The sequence below is a fragment of the Caenorhabditis remanei genome, chromosome I (assembly GCF_010183535.1).
Source record: "Caenorhabditis remanei strain PX506 chromosome I, whole genome shotgun sequence".
Taxonomy (NCBI): domain Eukaryota; kingdom Metazoa; phylum Nematoda; class Chromadorea; order Rhabditida; family Rhabditidae; genus Caenorhabditis; species Caenorhabditis remanei.
This window is the reverse complement of record NC_071328.1, coordinates 8,324,034-8,340,389: the sequence shown is the minus strand read 5'-3', so window position 1 is coordinate 8,340,389 and position 16,356 is coordinate 8,324,034. Positions and strand designations below refer to the sequence as shown.

General features: G+C 35.0%; 7 protein-coding genes across 7 annotated transcripts; 5 read left to right on the top strand and 2 right to left on the bottom strand.

The window, feature by feature from the left end:
- Positions 1-1,948: 1,948 nt before the first annotated feature.
- Positions 1,949-3,159, top strand: GCK72_001672 (uncharacterized protein; the record flags this gene model as incomplete). Its single annotated transcript, XM_003115138.2, has 5 exons — positions 1,949-2,059; positions 2,221-2,516; positions 2,570-2,867; positions 2,916-3,034; positions 3,081-3,159. The coding sequence occupies 5 exons, from the start codon at positions 1,949-1,951 to the stop codon at positions 3,157-3,159; spliced, it is 903 nt and encodes a 300-aa protein (XP_003115186.1).
- Positions 3,160-3,441: 282 nt separating this feature from the next.
- On the top strand, positions 3,442-3,993 carry GCK72_001671 (uncharacterized protein; the record flags this gene model as incomplete). Its single annotated transcript, XM_003114714.2, has 4 exons — positions 3,442-3,564; positions 3,610-3,667; positions 3,720-3,808; positions 3,874-3,993. The coding sequence occupies 4 exons, from the start codon at positions 3,442-3,444 to the stop codon at positions 3,991-3,993; spliced, it is 390 nt and encodes a 129-aa protein (XP_003114762.1).
- Positions 3,994-6,204: 2,211 nt separating this feature from the next.
- Positions 6,205-6,864, top strand: GCK72_001670 (uncharacterized protein; the record flags this gene model as incomplete). Its single annotated transcript, XM_003114606.2, has 4 exons — positions 6,205-6,336; positions 6,381-6,510; positions 6,558-6,759; positions 6,804-6,864. 4 exons carry the CDS (start codon positions 6,205-6,207, stop codon positions 6,862-6,864), a joined length of 525 nt encoding a protein of 174 aa, XP_003114654.2.
- A 4,219-nt stretch (positions 6,865-11,083) lies between these two features.
- Positions 11,084-11,580, top strand: GCK72_001669 (uncharacterized protein; the record flags this gene model as incomplete). Its single annotated transcript, XM_003114958.2, has 4 exons — positions 11,084-11,146; positions 11,277-11,381; positions 11,424-11,508; positions 11,555-11,580. The coding sequence occupies 4 exons, from the start codon at positions 11,084-11,086 to the stop codon at positions 11,578-11,580; spliced, it is 279 nt and encodes a 92-aa protein (XP_003115006.2).
- A 147-nt stretch (positions 11,581-11,727) lies between these two features.
- On the bottom strand, positions 11,728-12,167 carry GCK72_001668 (uncharacterized protein; the record flags this gene model as incomplete). The annotated part of the gene is made up of 3 exons (XM_003114795.2): positions 11,728-11,774; positions 11,822-11,909; positions 12,084-12,167. The coding sequence occupies 3 exons, from the start codon at positions 12,165-12,167 to the stop codon at positions 11,728-11,730; spliced, it is 219 nt and encodes a 72-aa protein (XP_003114843.2).
- A 1,941-nt stretch (positions 12,168-14,108) lies between these two features.
- GCK72_001667 (uncharacterized protein) lies at positions 14,109-15,476 on the top strand (the record flags this gene model as incomplete). Its single annotated transcript, XM_053723073.1, has 7 exons — positions 14,109-14,241; positions 14,289-14,335; positions 14,426-14,568; positions 14,718-14,849; positions 14,894-15,034; positions 15,087-15,244; positions 15,289-15,476. The coding sequence occupies 7 exons, from the start codon at positions 14,109-14,111 to the stop codon at positions 15,474-15,476; spliced, it is 942 nt and encodes a 313-aa protein (XP_053591718.1).
- On the bottom strand, positions 14,975-16,248 carry GCK72_001666 (uncharacterized protein; the record flags this gene model as incomplete). The annotated part of the gene is made up of 3 exons (XM_053723072.1): positions 14,975-15,055; positions 15,757-16,020; positions 16,114-16,248. 3 exons carry the CDS (start codon positions 16,246-16,248, stop codon positions 14,975-14,977), a joined length of 480 nt encoding a protein of 159 aa, XP_053591717.1.
- Positions 16,249-16,356: the final 108 nt, after the last annotated feature.

Sequence of the window (16,356 nt, the reverse complement as noted above, 5' to 3'; positions counted from 1 at the left end):
CAATCAAACTTCCAGTTATTAGAAATACTTCAAATTTCCAATGAAAAATTAAACTGATTTATGGCTACACTGAAAAAAGTTTGAGTTTCGAAATTTTTTGTTCCTGAGAATTTCACATGATCATCTTTTAAAAGAGATCGAATAAGCCGGATTGTTAGCATTTTCATAGTTTTTTATTAAAAAACCTGTGTGATAAAAAGTTGTGCCTGCAGTCGTTCAGATATGAAAACATTATAAAGATAAAAATTGTGATTAGAGAAAACTGGAAAATCTGGTCGCCTAAATACCTTCCAATTACAAATTTAAAAGTGTTGCTTCATCAGTATAATAAGAACTGTAAACTCTAACTTTTTGGGACAAACGAATTACTGACAGTACGAAATGGATAAACATGCAACCTTTTTTTCCGAGACTACAGTAGTCTCTGAAAAAATTTCTTCGAGAAAGTGAAAACAGCAAAAAATTTTTGCCTCCGTTTCTCTGTTTTAATTTCTTTCAAAGAATAACAATTTCAAACTTCTGAACTCTCCGAAGTATATAATTTTCAGTTTCGCATGTTTCCAGAGTCTTCTGGTTTCTTTAGAGTTTTCATGTAGTTATATCCGACTGTTTTTGCTCTTGAATCTCTAGTGAAATTCTCGAATATCACACCCAACTCTTCTTCTTCTTCTTCCCGCATCTTCTCTCCGTATTCCGTATCAAATTTAACGACCTCTTCTCCCTCTATCAAACACCTCAAAGCAAAAGCCGTTCCTTTTCTTTCTCTCACTTTTTTCCAACCACCCACACACATAATCATCAAAGATGAAATATAATGTACATAAAGTGAAAACACGGACGGGCGGGGTGTCCCTCCTCCCGGCCATCCCGTCGTACTTCTCCTCCCTCAAACACTCCCAAAATGACAAGATAGCATTGCAATCGAGGAGTTTCTGATGTCGCCGTCGCGCGAGACAAATGTCGAGAGAGTGTGCGAAGTGGTTGAAACGCAGATACCCGCGACGCGCGACGGCGACGCGTCGCGGTCGCAGACAGGACATACAGCCGGTTTTCTCCGCGTTTTGCCACGTTTTTTGAGGCTTCTGGTTCTGATTGATTAGGTACTGAACATTGGATAGTTTTTATGAAGTTAGAGAGCATGTTTCATGCAGCAATCCTTATTGAGGAACAGATAATAGGCCTATTCGCAGGTCTGTACTTTTGGCGAATTTTTCTATTTCTTATTTTTCTCCACCAGCTTTCATTTGATTCAGTTGCTTTTGGTACCAGTTTGAAGCCCAAAAATTTCTCTATCCTATCAACTATTTGAACCTTCATTTACTTCGCAAAAAAGTAGGCTAATACAAGCCAATATCAGCTCAGTGCATTGTGGAAGCGATGCCTCGGCCATGGCCGAACTCGCAGAAGGAATTCGGCCAGCGGGCGGGGCAGCGTGGCTCGGCGATTTTAGGCCCCACGGAATATTTGAAAATCATAACTTGAAGGAAAAACAAATTGAAAACACACAAACAGTTGATTAGGTGTATCTGGGAACACATATTAAAATTCTCTTTCTACAGTCCCTGAAACTTCTGCAAAACATCTTAAAGACGGGATTGGTTTGGCATTTTTTTCTAAAGTTTTTTTCTAAAGTTTTGCAACAGTTTTGCAACTTCAATTTTTTTACAAACTTCGAGAAAAATCATGAGTACTTTCTCCCTCTCTGTTTATCTTGATTCGCGACAACAATAACATGGCCTAATTCGCGATTCGAACTAGGCCAGCGACTTGGATTACAGACTTTGGAATTTAATGAAATGAGAAGAGCTCGAAATAATCGGGAAAAAATTAAGAAATTACCAACATTTGAATTAGTGTATTTCATGTTTAGTACAATGGAAACAACTCACAAGCTCTTGCCTCTGTTTAGTCACCCTCGACCCAATTTCAGACTACCTTGTTTCAGAAAATGGCATCCTGGACGGATCCATCTCGACAGTATCTCATTACTTCTATTCGAGAGAGACCAGTGATTTGGGATAAAAGTTACTTTGGGGATTCCAATTATCGGGCAATGAAAGTGAGTTGAGAGATATAAACTTTCTTGACGGGTTACTGTAGGTACTCAAAACTGATAATGAGTAACAAGAATTCCTATTATACTGAGAATATTTTCTGAATTCAAAGATCAAATCTGTAAGAAACTATTGTGATATATTGATTAATTTCAATAATTTCCAGATCTCCGCATTCGATGAAGTGACTCGTTCTCTCAACTCAATGTTTCCAACAAAATTCACGTGGGAAGACGTCCGATCTCAATGGAAAAATCTGAAAGATACATTTGTTCGAAAGTTGAGATGGGTTCATGAGGGAAAGTATATGGAGGATGCAATGAAGGAACCAACTTGGAAATTCTATAGAATGTTGACTTTTCTTGATGATAAAGAAGCGAAGAGATTAGGAGACTCATGTGATCATACTTATGAACTGGCTCCAGCAACACCGTCTGGAAATTGTGGAGGACTTGGGCAGAGGTTAGTTAGAAACTGTGGAAACTGCGACCAAATACAAAAGTATTTGTTTTCAGACAACAACACCAACAAATCTCTTACGAGCCAACATCCAGCGAAGAACAAATGCTCCAAATGTTTGGAAGTCCACCTGTTCTTACTCAACAACAACAAGGAATGCATTCGAGTTCTCAAATGTCTAATTGTTCATCTTCTGGGTCAGCCATGTCGTCATCCACATCTACAATAGTGACGTCATCAACCGGATCGAAACGTGGCGTGCATTACAGTCCGACAAGGAGTCAAAATGGATCATCTAGTAGTGGTGTTGAAGAAGAATTAGAAGATGATGATGAACAACCAGAGAGGAAGAAAGTACTCTTATTCAGAGACAGTATTTATGTTTCAACCAAATATTTTCAGCCCTATCGTCGCCAAGTGTCATCAATCCCCCCAATGCAAGTGATAACAACTACTGCTTCTCCGACTCATCAAGACGAATTTGATCATTTTGGAGCCATGGTGGCAGCAAAACTAAGGAGGTAAAAGTATGATAAACAGTTAACAACTTATCAACTCTATTTTCAGATTATGCTCTGAACAAGGGATAATGGACGCAGAACGTGTCCAACGACGAGTTTATGATGCATTATTCCGAGAAGATTAATTTCAGCTTTATTAGAATATTTTATCTGATTTTATTGACTAGAAACTGCAATCCGAGAAGCCAAACCACCCCGATTTCAACTCCATTTCGATTTATTTTAATTCTGTGATTTTATTATTTTCTCATATTTTTAACTTGATTTTTCAATAAACTGCACGAATAATTTTTTATTTTATTCTTTCGTTTTCAGTTCTTGGGTTTGATCCCAGTAAGTGTATTTTTCATAGTTTCAAGCAGACTGTCTCATAACTGTTTTTATCGTCAGAAATTGTGAATCATTAAATGACAAACAAACTATCGACAGCATGGACCGAGGCAGTGGAATCTGGTCTTGTGGATTTAGCTGCACAGTCTAGACCTTTGTGGACTGTAAGAGAGGAAAAGGATATCGGAGATAATGAAATGGTGGGTTTAGTCTGGAAGAGATAGACTGAATTCAAGTGTTTTTAGATGGAACTTCTCCGTATCAGGGAGTCACTTAATGCACAATTCGACAGGGCGTTTACTGGTAAGAATTCAAAAAAAACTCAGTTTCAAAGACCGTTTTCAAATATTTTCAGCTGAAATGATTGGGAAGAAATGGATGGAGATACGACTTCTCTTCGACCTCAAATACGCTATGAATGGATATAGTATGGAGGATCGTGGGGTGAGTATTGAATTCGCATGAATATTGTGTTCTTTGTGCTGAAAATTGGAATAATATATTTTCAGCACCACATCCGTCGCGACGGAAGTCTGAAAGATGACTTGACCGAGAGCTGGAAGTTGTTCACTAAGCTCGAATTTCTCATCGACCCGAACGCTGGAAAGAAAAAAGTTACGAAAAAATGAACTGTATATTTTATGTTTTTTAAAAGTTATGTGAACGGATATTTACTTGGTTCTTTTTTTGTTGTATTTTTGACTGTGATCTCCAAAACTTTTGTGCTATTTCACTTCAAGAATGAATATGAATATATAATATTTTGCCCTTTATAATCACTCCCACTGCACACAAAATTGATGGAGTTTCGAAGATGATGTTGAACAGTGGTCAGATGCAAACAACGACTGTTATTAGACGTGAATGTCTACTGCTCATTCTCGAAATACACTTTATTGAATCAAAATGTCGAGTTTATCTTTAATAGCAAATGCCACGAAAACTTCATGCCTATAATTATGTCTCACTCTGCAATCCATCTCGTTTCTCCAAGTTTAAAATTTTCAGAAATCGAAGCTCAGAACTATACTTTCCCGTCGTCATGAATATATCAATTATTCCGAAATCTTCCAGAAAATCTGATGTGAAAATCAAGAAAGAACCTTCACTTTTTGACAACGATTATGTAATTGCTTCAATTGTTGCCGTCTTCCTCTGTTTGTATTTTATCAAAATAATCAAAAATCGAAAAAGTCAGTTCACTCATTTCTGGTATTACCATGTTTATATGTATGGATTCACTATTTCTACTGGAGTGTTTTATACCATTTTAAAAATAAAATTACAGAGTCCTGTTGTTGCGCTTATCATATTTAAATGCTATATTTTTATTTTTGATTTTCTTAATTTCGTCATTCGTATTACAGTTTTCCTTCAGTTTTTGATATTATGTTTTAATTTGAAAAAAAGATTGGCCAATCTGGTCTCGTGCATTTTTATACTAATCAGTGTTTTAGGGCAGTATTATTTTAAATCGAGTAAGTTTCAGCTTGAACCTGTGAATTCAAGTCATTGCATAGTATTAAAACCCTATGCTTTTTTTCTCAAAACAATTCTTTACAGGCGTAATTGTCTTTCAATTCAATGAAATTCAAATCGAATTTGAAGTTTTTTACGGTGTTCTAAAAGTTGCAACAGTTGTCCTATTGTTGCTATTACTATTCAGATGGTATTGTTCAAATATTCCAGTGACTCATCGGAGTTTATGTATATTTCTGAACGGTTTGATGATTACTTCATTGTCATTGGTTAGTAGACATCTCCTTATCACTCAATCCCTTCATTTTCTTACAGATTTCTCAGAGTTACTCAATCATTATTATACTTTTAAATAATTCAGATGAAGTACGTATTACTGTTGATGATTACGAAGGCAATTTCTACTATTTTCCCTTTTTATGGATTTTGTGCGTTTATTTGTGTTACACTTCTACAGTGAGAGCATGGATTCAAAAACAAGAGAATAAATAAAAAATAATCATTATCTCCTTTACTTTTGTGATTTCATGTGTTTTGAATAAATAAATAAAGTTCATCATCAGAGCTGTGCGGAATTCCTTCTTCCTTCTTCCTTCTTCCTTCTTCCGGGCATTTTTTCACTTCCTTCTTCCTTTTTTGAAATTTTATTCCTTCTTCCTTCTTCCTTCTTCCGTTGAAATTGTTCGCCACTTCAGACTTCCGTGTTAAAAGTTCACAAAAATTTTGTAATTTTCGACGGAATTTCAGCGGAGTTTTGGTGATTTTTAATGGAATTTTGTATGCAAAACAACGCCAAAATTGGTTTTCAGGGATGGCTAGAAAATTTTTTCGTCATTTTCAAAATTAACTTCCGACTTCCGGGTTCGGACCCAACTTCCTTCTTCCTTCTTCCGGGCTTTTTTCACTTCCTTCTTCCTTCTTCCTTCTTCCTTTTTGAAAATTTTCGTTCCTTCTTCCTTTTTCCTTCTTCCTTTTTGAAAATGTTATTCCTTCTTCCTTCTTCCTTCTTCCTTTTTTGAAAATTTTACTTCCGCACAGCTCTGTTCATCATGTTCTTATCTTCAACAGTTTTATGGAAAAAAGAAATAATTTAAGCTTTCAAAACTACTTGTTTCACTTTGGTTTTTCATTGAAGTACATTTCCAGCTGATAACAGTTAAGATTAACTTTTCTATGATAGATGCAATGAGTGAGGTGATTAGCATACTGATGTTTCTGTTTTTCATTATCATTTCATTATAATGATGTGTTGAATTGATCAAATCCACATACTACCTCTACCTGAAATATTTCTTTTTCAATTCAAAAGAGATACTTATGAGTTTTATCTGTTGATTTCCGAGAGCAGAATTCACTTGAATATGCTCAAAATGCTTCTTACCCTTTCCCTCGTCCTGCTATTCGCAGTTCCCACCTCCGCTCAATTGGGAAATGGAACATGTGATGAAGGATGGAAATGGTTTCACAGAACAGGAGGTGGTTGGTGTATGAAGGTGAGTGTGATGCTTTGATTCCTCTATGAAAATGGGAAGTTCAGTTGTTCACTGGATCCTACAGTTGGTTTCATGCAGCCGGTTTGTGTCAGACTCAAGGAGCTCGCCTATCAGGAATAGGAGGGGATACCGGAGTAAACCCTCAGCAAAGAATTGAGCAACAGTGGATAAAAGGTTAGTGACCAACGTCGGAATGAGAAGGGAAAATTGATATAATCTAGACGCTCTTCTCAATCTAACTTCCCACATAACTGATGTTCAACCCAACGTTTGGATCGGTGCAAGACGCAAACCTGAGTGCATGTATAAACAGTTGAATGTAGCTGCATTATGTATTCCAGTACTTGCTTTCGAGTGGACTGATGGTAAAACAATCGGAGTTAATGGTTTCCAATGGGCACCTGGAGAGCCTAACAATGTTGGGTACGCCATTTTCCTCCTCAATCTCTCTATTTCACTCTTTTTAGCGGAATCGAGGATTGTGGAGCATTACGCACGGATATGAACAAATCGAATGATTTTGAGTGAGTTTTGATTTCTGAAAAGAATAACTTTGTATTTTTAGCTGTTATTCAACCCACAACACGCGTGGCTATGTTTGCGGAAAACCTCAAATTGATCCCTGATTTATTCATCAAAACGGTGTAATTAATTTCTCGATAAATGATTGGAACATAATTGAAGCTTACATCATATAAAAAACTACTAGATGGGAATTCATGATCGAATTACTTGGAAAAAGGATTTTTTTAAACTGCCTTCGATATCAGTTGTCGGAGTAAATTTTATGAGTACATAATGTAAAAGAGTTATTAAATTTGAAATGCATCAGATAATATTTTAAGTTTTTCTTCAAAATAATTATTGGCAATGGTAAGCCAATTGCTTTCGTTATCGAGAAGAATTCCCAACCTATTGCGGATTTTTTTCACTGAAAATATCTGGGTTATTTAAAAATTTTAAAACTCGAAAACGTTTCCTACATTTCTCCATTATCTCATCATCAATAAATTCTCCCTCATCGACTTTTTCTATCAATATCTTCAAAATAATAGTCAACTTTCTTCTAATCTTTTCGTTTTGTTCTGAACTTTCAGATAACATTGAAACCTTATTCAGCTGTTCATAGGAATCAGTAAGAATAGTGAAAATGAGAGAGTTGAATACTTGGTGAATTGGATATTTCCCGGAAGTGTAATCGGAGGTTTCAGATAACTGAAAATAGAAGGAACGTTGATTTTAGGAATATATTCACCAAACCTCATGACTCGAAACTCCGAGAAATCCGATCAGAAATATCAGAAAATGTAGATTTGCACGACTCATGACTTTCGAGTAGTGCTTTTTTTGTCGTAAATATATTCAACTGGGTCACACGTTTGTGTCCCAAGTTGACAAAGGCCAAAAAGTCATGAAGCGATTTCTGAATGGAATGTCTAGACAATTTAACAATGCGGACTTTTGTATACTGTAGACTACTGAAGAGTTTAGAGATCGAAGTTCATGGTCATTGAGTCTCCGAAGGAAACCGGAATTAATTGATTACTTATGTACTTTCTCAAACTCGGCATGTTCTTCCTCTCTGAATATATCCACCATTTCTACTGGGGTTCAGCCAGAAATACTACTTCACAGAACTTCGTGTTCTCTCTATTTAAGGGAAAAATGAGAAAAACATGCTACGAATTTAGACAAGTAGAAACTTCGGAGCTAGAGTTGTTTCTTTAACTTTCTGTTCTACACGTCCGATGTGAACATCGAACACTTGAAAGTATGTATATATATTCTTCTGGTAAGCTACTCAATTCAGAATTCTTGAATCAAACATAATCAAAATCAAGCTTTCACTCTTGAAAATTCGTGTTTCAAGGAACATCAATATCAGTTAGTAATTACTTTGACCCTCCAGAGAGACAGATTAATTTCAGTCAGGATATTTCCTCTTGAAAAGGGAAAGTGTTGTTTAAATGCTGAAATCAATTTTATCCATATAATGTATACAATTTCGAAATCAATCAACAACACTGTTTTCCACAGAAACCCGTGTCATTTGTAATTCTGGATTCACAGAAGATAATGAGGGCTTCTTCCGTTTTTTGTGTTTTTGAATCCAGTTTCGAACTGGAGGAGACCAACATATGTAAGTTGATATCACCCAGAGAAATGGGACATAGAATATATTGAAAATGTATCTCTCCGAAGTGATGAATATATCAGCAGTGCCATTTATAATATGTTCCTTGAAGATAAAAAATTATTTCACCAATACAATCAAAACAACAAAAAGTCCATGAATATATTCGGATATTGAAGTTCTTGTTAGTTTTATTCCCATGAATTTCCATCTCAGAGGGATGAGAATCAATAAAAGAAAATTGATGACAAGGAATACTGTCCCCAGAAAATCAAGGCTTATTCTCAGTTTATCGAAATCTATCACGACAACCCCTGAATAATTCTTACTAGTTTACCATGTTTGAAATCCTCCAAATAAACTCACAAGATCTGCCAAAGAAACATAAAATAAGAGTGAATCCAGTTGCAATAATATATCCCAATTTCAAGAAAACATCTCTGATATCAACAAAAGTATAAATTAATTGAAAGAACGGGATGACTAAAACCCAGAATGTAGGACTAGAAACGAAAAAACCGCCTATGAAAAAAACAAATTTGAATATAATGATTTTTGGTCCCCATAATATTCGAATCAATATACTGAGCATGGGGAAAAGCGAGCAGTACATGAATAGATGAGGCACATCAAAATGAGAGAATTCGTCTGTCTGAAATTTGAGAGTTCTTTCTGAAATAACATTTGGAAAAACGACTTTTCTTTTGGCAATTTTATATATATAAAGAATAATCATAACCACTGAAAATAGAAGATGATGTGGTGCGATTTCATAATTTTTTACGAATTCCGCGACTGAATCGGTTTCAGTAAAATTATACCGGCTTGGAAGCAGAGTGATATTCATTTTACTGCAGTCAATGGAAGAGAGAACGTTCGACATTCATCAGGAAGTATTATTAATGGAATGACATAAAATGGAATTATCAAGTGAGTGTTTTTTCTTGCAATAAGTAGTTTAGTATTAATGGAAAACATTGATTCTGTTTTCAGGACAGCTGAAACTTTGTGAGAGGAAAGATACGGGGATATCAACATTGAAGGAATCGAATTAATTGGTTTTTGGAATAAAAAACGGATATTGTGAAAAGATCGAACTCTTGAATTTCCTTGATGACATGTCGATTGATGTTCTCTTTACAGTAATCACGAGGATAGCAGAAAGATTCTCTAAACAGTGGAATCGTTCATTTTGTGATTGAGAAACATTTCAGAAATGACTCTTCTCCTTACATACATTTTGTTTTTAGCGAGACAGCCATTACTTCGAATGGGTTTCAGTAGCTGCGTTATTCTTGGAACATTTGAATATTTTTATCTCATTCAGTTCAAATCGTCCTTCCTCGACTCAAACTCCGAAAACCCAGTGATTAGATGGAATTCAATTTCTCATTACTCTTGTATTTCGAAATGAATGAAAATCTTATATTTACAAAGAACTGGGCATGCTGAATGAACATTTATTACAAATTCTCGGATCCCATTATTAATTAAAATTCAAAAACAGATGTGCCAACGATTATCAGACGAAAAAATGTCGTTTTTGGATGACGTGTTTGACTGTAGTCTGAAAACAAAAGAACGATCTTTTGGAACTCGGAATATTTTTCCACAAACCTCTTCACTCTCCGCCGAGACAACTTCAGTGGATACTTGCTCTACTGAGACATCATTTGAAACATTGTTGCCAACATCAGTTTCTGAAGACTCCACTGAATTACTATCAGTGACCTGGAATCAAATTTTACACAAAATTCCACAGAAATATCAACGAACCTGACACAAGACAGTTGTAAAAACCAAAAAGAGCGTGAAAAATAAAAAGAGTTGAGTTTTCATTTCGTGGCACCTGAATATATTAAACCTCCTGACGTCCCTTTTATGCATTCTTTCGGAGAGTTTTCAATTTGACTTTTTGGTTTCTATTCATGGAATTGTTTACTGGAAACTAGTTTGAAACCTATGATATTATTGAACTCAATGAAACAAACATCGATTCCAAACATCAAAGTATACTGTAAGTTTACAGGAAGAGTGTATGTAACTGAATCAATGTTTGATGGACTTCCGAACGGAAGAAATCAGTCACTTGATTTGATTCGAAGATACGTCAGAACCGACACCGGTCAGTGGAAGTGTGTATTGTTCTCATTTTGGTTTTTACTGGTACTAATCTATTGTGATAAACTGGTTATTTTGTCGAAAAAAGGTGTGATAGTTGATACTTGAAAAGTGACGGAGAATGCTGATCAGAGTTAGCGAAGTTTATAATACATTTAATATTTGGATTAGTACCTGCCGCTCGGAAACGGTCGTGAAAAAAGTAGGATGAGAAGAGTTTCAGTGAGTTGAAAAAGGAACAATCAGATGAGAAATAGAAATTAAGAGGCATTAGAAACTAAAAAAAGAGATCAAAACTTCAACAGTTCTACTTTTCTTCATCGTATATCAAGTAATATCTTCACACCGAACTATGATGTTTTGGACTCTGAACAAACTGATATTGAAAGTGATGGATCGAATTTAAAATTGAGGTTTAGTAGATGATGGTTACCTTATCTTATCAATTCGTATAAAAAGAACATTTGAATCAAAAATGAAAGCGAATCAGAAATGAATACATCTTTGCGAATCGTATTCTTCACTGTTGCTTTTCTGGCAATTTTTCAAGAAGTGGTAAGTTTTTTTGTAATTAATTCGGCTTATAAAGTATTAGAAATAGACTTTTCCTAATGTCTCAATAGCTCTTGAAATTTCTAAAACTTGATAGCTTTCTCACTATATTTCAGTTAATATATGTTTTCAGAATGGAGAAATCATAAAAGAAGAAATGAATGAGTATCCTAACATTTTCGAATTCGGATTGCCCGCAGTGAAACCCCAAGAAGTGAGAATGTTTGAAAAGGAAGAGGTACTGTTGATAGGCTCAAAAAGTATATAGTATATAATTCAGAGATCTGATTCGAGTCACGGAAAATTCACGTACACAGACATATTTGGAAAAGTGATACAAGTTTTCTATACTGCAGACGAAAGTGGTATGATAAATCCTGATATTTCAAACAAGTAAAAGTTATTTTTCAGGTTTCCAACCACACCACAAAATATAGATCTCGTCCTCGGTGCTCTGTACAACACATGTTCCTTCCATTCTAAACTCATTGAAATAAAAAGTTAAGGATTTTGATGTTTAGGAAAGTTTATTAATAAAAAATATATACATGATCACTGTATTTTATTGTTGACGTCTTCTGACGTCATTGTTTCGATTTGAAGTTGAAGGAGGAACTATTCGGCTCGAACTCTGGAAATCGAAAAGAATTTGGGTACTTTTTCTCATCGAGACCCTACCGTTCTTGTTAGTTCCATAATCCGTGAAATATGTTTGTGGTGGATCAGATGAGAAAGATACTCGTCTCTTTGCTCTCTTCAAATTTGCCTGAAACAGAAAAATTAAATTTAGAAAAAAGAACATCTTGGAAATGTTTGAGAATTGATTTGGTAACCACCAACTCGAATTGCATAAACATTCGTTCCATTTGCACTATATTCAAGGTACTATTGACAGAGGAAACTTTGTTCCACAAGAAATATATAGATGAACTTACATTACCTCATATTCATTTTTCTGAAATCTTGTAATCAGATTGTCCGAAGAAGTTTCATAAGCAAACTGGTAGTTTTCAGCACCTTCCATTATTTTCTGGAATAAACAAATGTTTGGAAAAAAAGTTCCGGTGGTTTAAAACGATTTCACTGAAAATTAGAGCCAAAATTAGAACTTTTCAAAAAAAATTTAAAAGTGAAAAGTAAAAGTTAAAAAGTGATAATAGATAGTCACATTATGTTATTGGGTCTGCCATATGACTTCTGATCATAAAGTAACTGATAAGGGAGTTGTTTGAAATGATGTTTTATTGTTATTTTATGAAATAGAACCAGTTGATCCCTAAAAATATTATTTCAGGCAGGTCTTCTGACCACTGGTCACCTCCAGAGACCAATAATCACGTCAAGGGTGTATTATGAGATCTGTCTTATTTAGAGATAAATCTTTCAATCTACATTTTATGGGAAACGTGGCATCAAAGAGATTTTAAAATAACATCTGACATGTATCTGCACTTTGATCTTTAAGGAATTTTTATTTTATACAAGAACACAGTCTTCTGGAATTCAGTTTATTTCATTAAATAATTGAAATATAAAGGAGAAAATCAGTATGGAAACACATTGTTCCGTTTACTGTTGCTGCTTCCATTGGCTCGAAACACCCTGAAATTTTCAAATTTTTAGAAAAAATCAACTGATGGATATTTCATTTAACTTACTTCTGATCTATGTTGAGGCTCTGAATTCGAGTCAACTCCTTCGATCAAGTGTTGAATTCCGTTTTTCGGCTGAAGAAAAATAATTTGGTTTGTAGAATGAAAGTTAATTTACCTTGGCATGGATCGAAACCGCGAGAACCAAGAAAATCAAGAACAGAAGATGTAGTCTCATTGTTCTCCGGTTCTTTTTCGGTACGTTTACTTCTCGATGTTTACTGTTTTCCCTTTTATACAAATTGATAAGATAAAGAGAAGTGGTACTAATCTATCCGTTTTTACACGAACTGCTTTCTCAGTGTCTCTTGTTTTCTCACACTATTTCCTTCGTATCAAATCAGAACCCATTACTATTCGGTCTTGAAGTTTGTTCAATACCAGTTTTCAATTTTGAAACAATTACTAATTGTCGTTTACGGTAGAAATTTCGAAGAAATTTCGTCTGAACTTTAGTTCTACGTGAGGATACAGAATACAACTTTCAGGGTGTGTTGACGGTGGTTCTTTATAGAAAAACCGTGATTTATCTAAAAATGATCTAAGTTCTTTGTAGACGTTCAATATGTCAGCAAATCTCGATAGATCTAAAGCCGATAGCATTCGTAGTCTGAGATTTTTGAATAAAAAGTTCCTGCCGTAATGGAGATGAGGACGTCTGTATATTGAGTGATTAATCTAGACGACAAATCTTCTGGAAACAGTTTGTAATAGAGAAAAACGAAACTGGCGTTTTAGTGCGAGAAATAAAAAACAAGAAAAGTGAAATATTCAGTTTGTTTCGTAGGAAATACTCATTTATTGTTTAGAACCACCAAAGAAGAACATACCAGCAAATTTGAAAAATGATTTTCAGGAGTTTCAATATTCAAAGCAATTACCCAGTTTATCAATAGGATTATTTGTAGCATTTACTAAGTGGAGATAATGACTGTTGCTCAATTCTGTTTCTGGTCATTCAAAGAAACTAGTTAAAGATATAATTACAAACGAATGAAACGAAAAAATTACTAGAAACGACAGCATGTACAAAGATAACAAAAATGTCAAAGATAACAACTGAACCGAAAAAAGCGGTAAAAGTCTCCGTCGTCGGCGTTCCATACCAAGTTTCAGAGAGATCAGTTTCAATTTAACCCAGCCAGACTGATGCTTACGAACGTTCTCCAACCCGTTTCTTCCCTATTTTTTCATCAAAATTTTCTGCCGTAGATCCGTTTTCCAGATTGTTCTGCCAAAAAATTCATGTATAAAAATCGGGGCGTTCGGTTTCAGAGATTCTCTGTTTCGGCGATTTATAACAACAGAGACCGATGGCATCACCGGCGCCAAAGTATATCTGGATATTCGTTTCGTTTTCGGTCTCATTGAGTGTCTACGGGTTCTTCTATTTTCAAAGTCATTATACAATTTATGTAGATGGAAAAGTTGTAAATTTCACGGGAGGTTTGAATTGTTTTATCGCGTTTATATTTAAAGTACTTTGATTACAGTGGAAGACTTTATTCAACCGTTCATAAGTTATTATCCTGAAATTTTCGTAAGTTTTTAATTAAGAAAATGTTTTTTCCTCTTTTAGGAACTACGGTTGCCTTTACGGTGGTCTCTTTTTTACTTAGATCTGTTCCAGGTTGCTGCAGATAACAAATTAATTTCTTGTGGAATACCAAAGTCAATGTCTCAATTGACAATCAATATAATGTGTTTATTGTATGATGAAGACAGTTTTTCAGCTGAAAGTAACAGTTTCAACGACACTTGGGTAACTAAACGGTAAGAGAATCGAACACGGAAACATGAATTTTCAGAAACTTTTTGTTTTTGGTTAATTATGGGTTGAAACCCATAAGCTCGTAATTATGCTCATTGTTCGTAACGTGTTTGGAATACCTGGAAAAAACTAATGAGTACTATTATTTAAGAGAATGTTTACAAGAAAACGAGTTCCGAAACCCAACATCTCAACTATTGAATGACAACGAGACTGTACGGTTTGCTTTCATTCGAGACCCAATCCAAAGATTCGTCTCATTGTATTTGGATAAGTGTATTCAGTGAGTCTTGAACTCAAAACATCCGAATTTTATTCCTTTTCCAGTACGAAATTTTGCTTTGATTGTGACACCAACATGAGATGTTTTGTACAAAGAATCTATGATACATTGAAAAATATTCAGAACTATCGACATGGATTCCAGAAATCTGATATCATGGCACAACATGCTGCTCCTCTTTCATGGTAAAAAAATCTATCAGATACCTGGAAAGAGAACTTTAAAGTGCATTTTCAGGATGTGCAATTTCGATCGAGAGCTAGAAAAGTGGCATTTGCTGATGATGGGCTCAGATTTTGTGGAAAGGAAATCTTCGATTTTACATTTAGCCAATATTTTGAAAAGACAAGGATTTAATGAAAGTTTAGTGGAGAAAATTCAACAGGATACTTTAGGTAAGTAATATTGATCATGAAACTCTCCCGACTTTCGTTTTCAGCTGGTGAAACTGCTCACTCAACCCATACTTCTTCTCATCGAGTCGAAGCTGAACGACAAGTACGTGAAGATCCATTCATTAGAGATTTACTACACAAAATATATTTCTTCGATTACGTGGTATTCCCATTCAAGCGGGATTCTTTAGACGCAAAGTATCGAACAAATTTCTGGAGTATTCCTGAGTGATTCTGTTGTTCGATTGTTATTCTGGGCTTGTTTTTATGACAGTTTCAAGATCTCTTTGTTTGTGAGTTACACAATTGTGACACTGTTTCCATACAGATACATAGAATTACTAAACAATTTATTTGGAAAATTATTTTATCACTTTGAACTCATACAGTGTATGTTTGATATGCCAGTGATACTCATAATGCTATGGACCATTCAGAAACTTTTTAAGACAGTATTGACTTTGGAAATTAAAGTAACTTTTGGTGAGAAAAATGAACATTTGACAACTCACAACTTTCGGAAAAATAACACTTTTCACTCTTTCATACTTCTTCAAATGGACGATTCCCAGCTTCTCAACGTGAGCCCACGAATCACATTTTTGAGAAACTTCCTCGAAAAGCTGCCAGAACTTTTCAGGATCCTCTACCCCCAATAAGTTCTCAGCAAAACAAGAATTCCAGGTATTGAAAACTTCAGAATACTTTGGTCGCAGGAATATAGTATTCAAATCGTAAGAGTCTTCTTCGGCTTCTTTCAGGTCGTAATAGCATTCCTGGAAAACTAAGAAAAATCACGTCAGAACCAAAACTCGTCTTGTATTTAATTGAAGACAGATTTTAAAAGGAATAAAAAATAATCGACTAACCACAAAGTATAATCTAAACAAATTGAGGACAGTGAAGACGATAAGTGAAGTTAGGAAAACTTTGCAGGTAATATTCATCTTCGACACTTCAAAAGTTGGAATATCGTCTTTGTTGAATGCAAAAAAGATATCCATCGGGAGAGACGATGACGTTATAACGAAAGTGTGTGTAGTCTGTTAGTCAATTCCACAGGTGTCTTTCTATTTCACAGGTATCTCGGTTTTTGAGATTGAAAACGCGGT